The sequence below is a fragment of the Numida meleagris genome, unplaced genomic scaffold (genome assembly GCF_002078875.1).
Source record: "Numida meleagris isolate 19003 breed g44 Domestic line unplaced genomic scaffold, NumMel1.0 unplaced_Scaffold758, whole genome shotgun sequence".
In the NCBI taxonomy this organism is placed as follows: domain Eukaryota; kingdom Metazoa; phylum Chordata; class Aves; order Galliformes; family Numididae; genus Numida; species Numida meleagris.
The window spans coordinates 1-1,452 of record NW_018364973.1 but is presented as its reverse complement, the minus strand read 5'-3'; the positions used below and the strand labels follow the sequence as shown (position 1 = coordinate 1,452).

The 1,452-nt window shown below is 63.8% G+C and overlaps 1 protein-coding gene across 1 annotated transcript; it reads right to left on the bottom strand.

The window, feature by feature from the left end:
• Positions 1-4: 4 nt before the first annotated feature.
• LOC110392017 (keratin-associated protein 21-1-like) lies at positions 5-937 on the bottom strand (the record flags this gene model as incomplete). The annotated part of the gene is made up of 2 exons (XM_021383958.1): positions 5-161; positions 612-937. Coding segments are annotated over 2 exons (483 nt in total), but the record flags the coding sequence as incomplete, so codon positions are not given.
• Positions 938-1,452: the final 515 nt, after the last annotated feature.

Below are 1,452 nucleotides of genomic sequence, written 5' to 3'. Positions count from 1 at the left end.
AAGCTCAGCGACTTCGGCTCGGCCGCCGCCAGCGCCAGCGCCAGCAGCTTCGTGGGGACCCCGTACTGGTACCAGCCCCATAGTGCGACCCACAGCGCGACCCATAGCGCGACCCATAGCGGGACCCATAGCGAGACTTAGAGCGGGAGCCATGGCAGGACCTGTAGTGGGAGCCTGACCCATAGCGGGACCCATAGCGTGACCCATAGCGGGACCCATAGCGCGACCCATAGCGGGACCCATAGCAGGACCTAGAGCGGGAGCCATGGCAGGACCTGTAGTGGGAGCCTGACCCATAGCGTGACCCATAGCGCGACCCATAGTAGGAGCCGTGGTGGGACCCATAGTAGGAGACTGACCCATAGCGGGACCCATAGTCAGACCCATAGCGGGACCCATAGCGCGACCCATAGCGGGACCCATAGCGGGACCTATAGTCGGACCCATAGCGAGACCCATAGCGGGATCCGTAGCGAGACCCATAGCCAGACCCATGGCAGGGGCCTGACCCATAGTGGGACCCATAGTCGGACCCATAGCGGGACCCATAGCACGACCCATAGCGTGACCAATAGCGGGACCCATAGCCAGACCCATGGCAGGGCCCTGACCCATAGCGGGACCCATAGCGAGACCCATAGCGGGATCCGTAGCGAGACCCATAGCCAGACCCGTGGCAGGGCCCTGACCCATAGCGGGACCCACAGTCGGACCCATAGCACGACCCATAGCGAGACCCATAGTCGGACCCATAGCGAGCTCCTGCCATATAGCGCGACCCATAGCGCGACCCATAGCGCGACCCATAGCAGGAGCCTGACCCATAGTGGGATCCATGGCGGGACCTATAGCGGGAGCCTGACCCATAGCGGGGCTCTGACCCATGGTGGGACCCATAGCGGGAGCCTGACCCATAGCGTGACCCATAGCGGGACTGCTACTGGGACCCATAACAGGAGCGAGACCCATAGCAGGCCCCATAGCGGAACTCATAGGGGGGCCCTGACCCATAGCAGGGCCCATAGCGGGAGCCTGCCCCATAGGGAGACCCATAGCGGGACCCATAGCAGGAGCCTGACCCATAGCGGGACCCATAGCGCGACCCATAGCAGGACTCCTAGTGGGACCCATAGCAGGAGCCAGACCCATAGCGTGACCCATGGCGTGACCCATAGCAGGAGCTGTGGCAGGACCCATAGCAGGACCCGTAGCGGGACCCATAGCAGGAGCCTGACCCGTAATGGGACCCAGAGCGGGACCCATAGCGGGAGCCTGACCCATGGCAGGACCCAGAGCGGGACCCATAGCGGGAGCCTGACCCATGGCAGGACCCAGAGCGGGACCCAGAGCAGGAGCCTGACCCATAGCGGGACCCATAGCAGGAGCCAGACCCATAGCAGGACCTGTAGCGGGACCCATAGTAGGAGCCTGACCCATAGCGGGACCCATAGC